This window comes from Formica exsecta, unplaced genomic scaffold, assembly GCF_003651465.1.
Source record: "Formica exsecta isolate Colony F162 unplaced genomic scaffold, ASM365146v1 scaffold1455, whole genome shotgun sequence".
Classification (NCBI taxonomy): domain Eukaryota; kingdom Metazoa; phylum Arthropoda; class Insecta; order Hymenoptera; family Formicidae; genus Formica; species Formica exsecta.
Window position 1 is genome coordinate 1 of NW_021848784.1, and position 1790 is coordinate 1790.

A 1790-nucleotide genomic window follows, 5' to 3' on the forward strand; every position below is an offset into this window, starting at 1 on the left:
ACGAATTTACTAAATGTTTAAGACAAGAAGCCATTAAATGGGCATATATTATCGGCGATACCATTACCATACTGTCAGAGAAAAGCTAACGACAGATTGTTACGTCATATTGGAAAACTGAAAAAAAATAAGTAATTTTTTTTAACGTTAAAATTTTTATACATTTTTTATTACATCTCCCACAAAGTTTAATAAGTTATTAAATCAAAATACGAAATATTTACATACATTATTTTTAAAACATTAATTCTTTTCAAATATTATAGACTTCTGCCATGGTGGAAAGAATGGATATACTGTAAAGGTTCGATGTTAGCAGACTTCTGCCGTGGTGGGAAGAATGGATATACTGTAAAGGTTCGATGTTAGCAGATCATGATACTTGGCACAAAATGAAAAATATGGCATTGATGCAAAACTGTGATAATAGATTTTTAGAATTTTTAGCTTGTTCTAAATATTACATTAATGAATATTTAGAATTAATAACACCGCATAATGGAACATATATCGGAATACAAGCCAAAAATTGTATTAATAGTTTTCTCTATATTATTGCAAAGCACGCCAAACACGATTATGTGTTTATGAATATATTAACAAATTTCGAGAAATTAAAACCGAAGTAATCAGATTTTTTTTTCTTTTTTTTGTGATAAACGCATGTTGCTCATAATTACAAAAGTTTATTACATAAACTAAACATATATTTGCTATTTTGTTTCTAAAGAGACATCAGTGCCTTGGCCACATTAACTATTATTATTAATCATGTATATTCCAAGAAACAACTTGACGAGGTAATTTCATAAATTCATTTATAAATCCAATTATACAACTTTTTATTATTAAACTTATTAGACTATTTATTATTAAACTTATTTATATTTGTATATGTATATATATACACACACACACACACACACAATACGCGCGCAAAGACACACACAATATTATGAAGTGATTTATATAGATGTACAATTTTATTTTAATCATGCTGAGTGGAGGAGAGTAGGAATAATGTTGCGCAACGCTATTATAGTATTAAATTAAATTATTACTTATTCACAATAAATGTGGTAATAATTTGTTTCAGATCAAAAATACCATAACGAATATTATAGAAAAGTATGCGTTTGATCATATTACTGAAATTTTATACAAGGAAAACAAAACTTACGAAGTAAATATGTCATGTTACATAAACATTACATTTATTTATATCTTATAATAAGATTATTTACATCTTCTACATGTTATATAAATAATATTTTGTTCTTTACCTATATGTTAGAAACGATAACATATGTCATGTTAGACTTTTAAGATGAGATAACATTATTACTTCCTAATGCTAAAATATATTGATTTAGGCAACTGCTCAAGAAAGTTTTAAAGCGTATACAAATCTTCTGGAACATTGGAAATGGTGTATTGAAAGAAAAGTAGAAATACGATTGTCTCAAATCAGAAAGCATGTAAGTTATCTTCAGAAATTTATTAATTACAATTAGAAATCAATAAATAATAATAATTTTATACGTATGTGAATACAGATATTTATGTACAAACTGTTATGAACAACGGTTTATGTTTATCTTCTTTTAGTTTTCATTATCTGTATATCTTATCTATTTGCAATTACTTTTTGCTTATACTTTTTAACAATATTTAACTTTATTATAATTTAATAATATTATGCATAATATTTGTTAAATATTATCCTTAATATTATTACACAATTTTTTATTATTATCAATAAATAATAAATAACTTTAATAATAATTAAT

The 1790-nt window shown here is 24.5% G+C and overlaps 1 protein-coding gene across 2 annotated transcripts in view; it reads left to right on the top strand.

The window, feature by feature from the left end:
* The window catches only part of LOC115246289, a 5838-nt gene continuing 4048 nt past the window's right edge, over positions 1 to 1790 (top strand). The window contains exons 1-4 of one of the 2 annotated variants that reach the window (XM_029825006.1): positions 1 to 131; positions 320 to 625; positions 731 to 800; positions 1097 to 1183. In XM_029825006.1, coding sequence (XP_029680866.1) covers positions 363 to 625; positions 731 to 800; positions 1097 to 1183 — 420 coding nt within the window. In that variant the 5' untranslated portion in view covers positions 1 to 131; positions 320 to 362. Of the gene's footprint in view, positions 132 to 319; positions 801 to 1096; positions 1184 to 1790 lie in introns of both variants that reach the window. The other variant, XR_003885643.1, reaches the window with a different exon arrangement.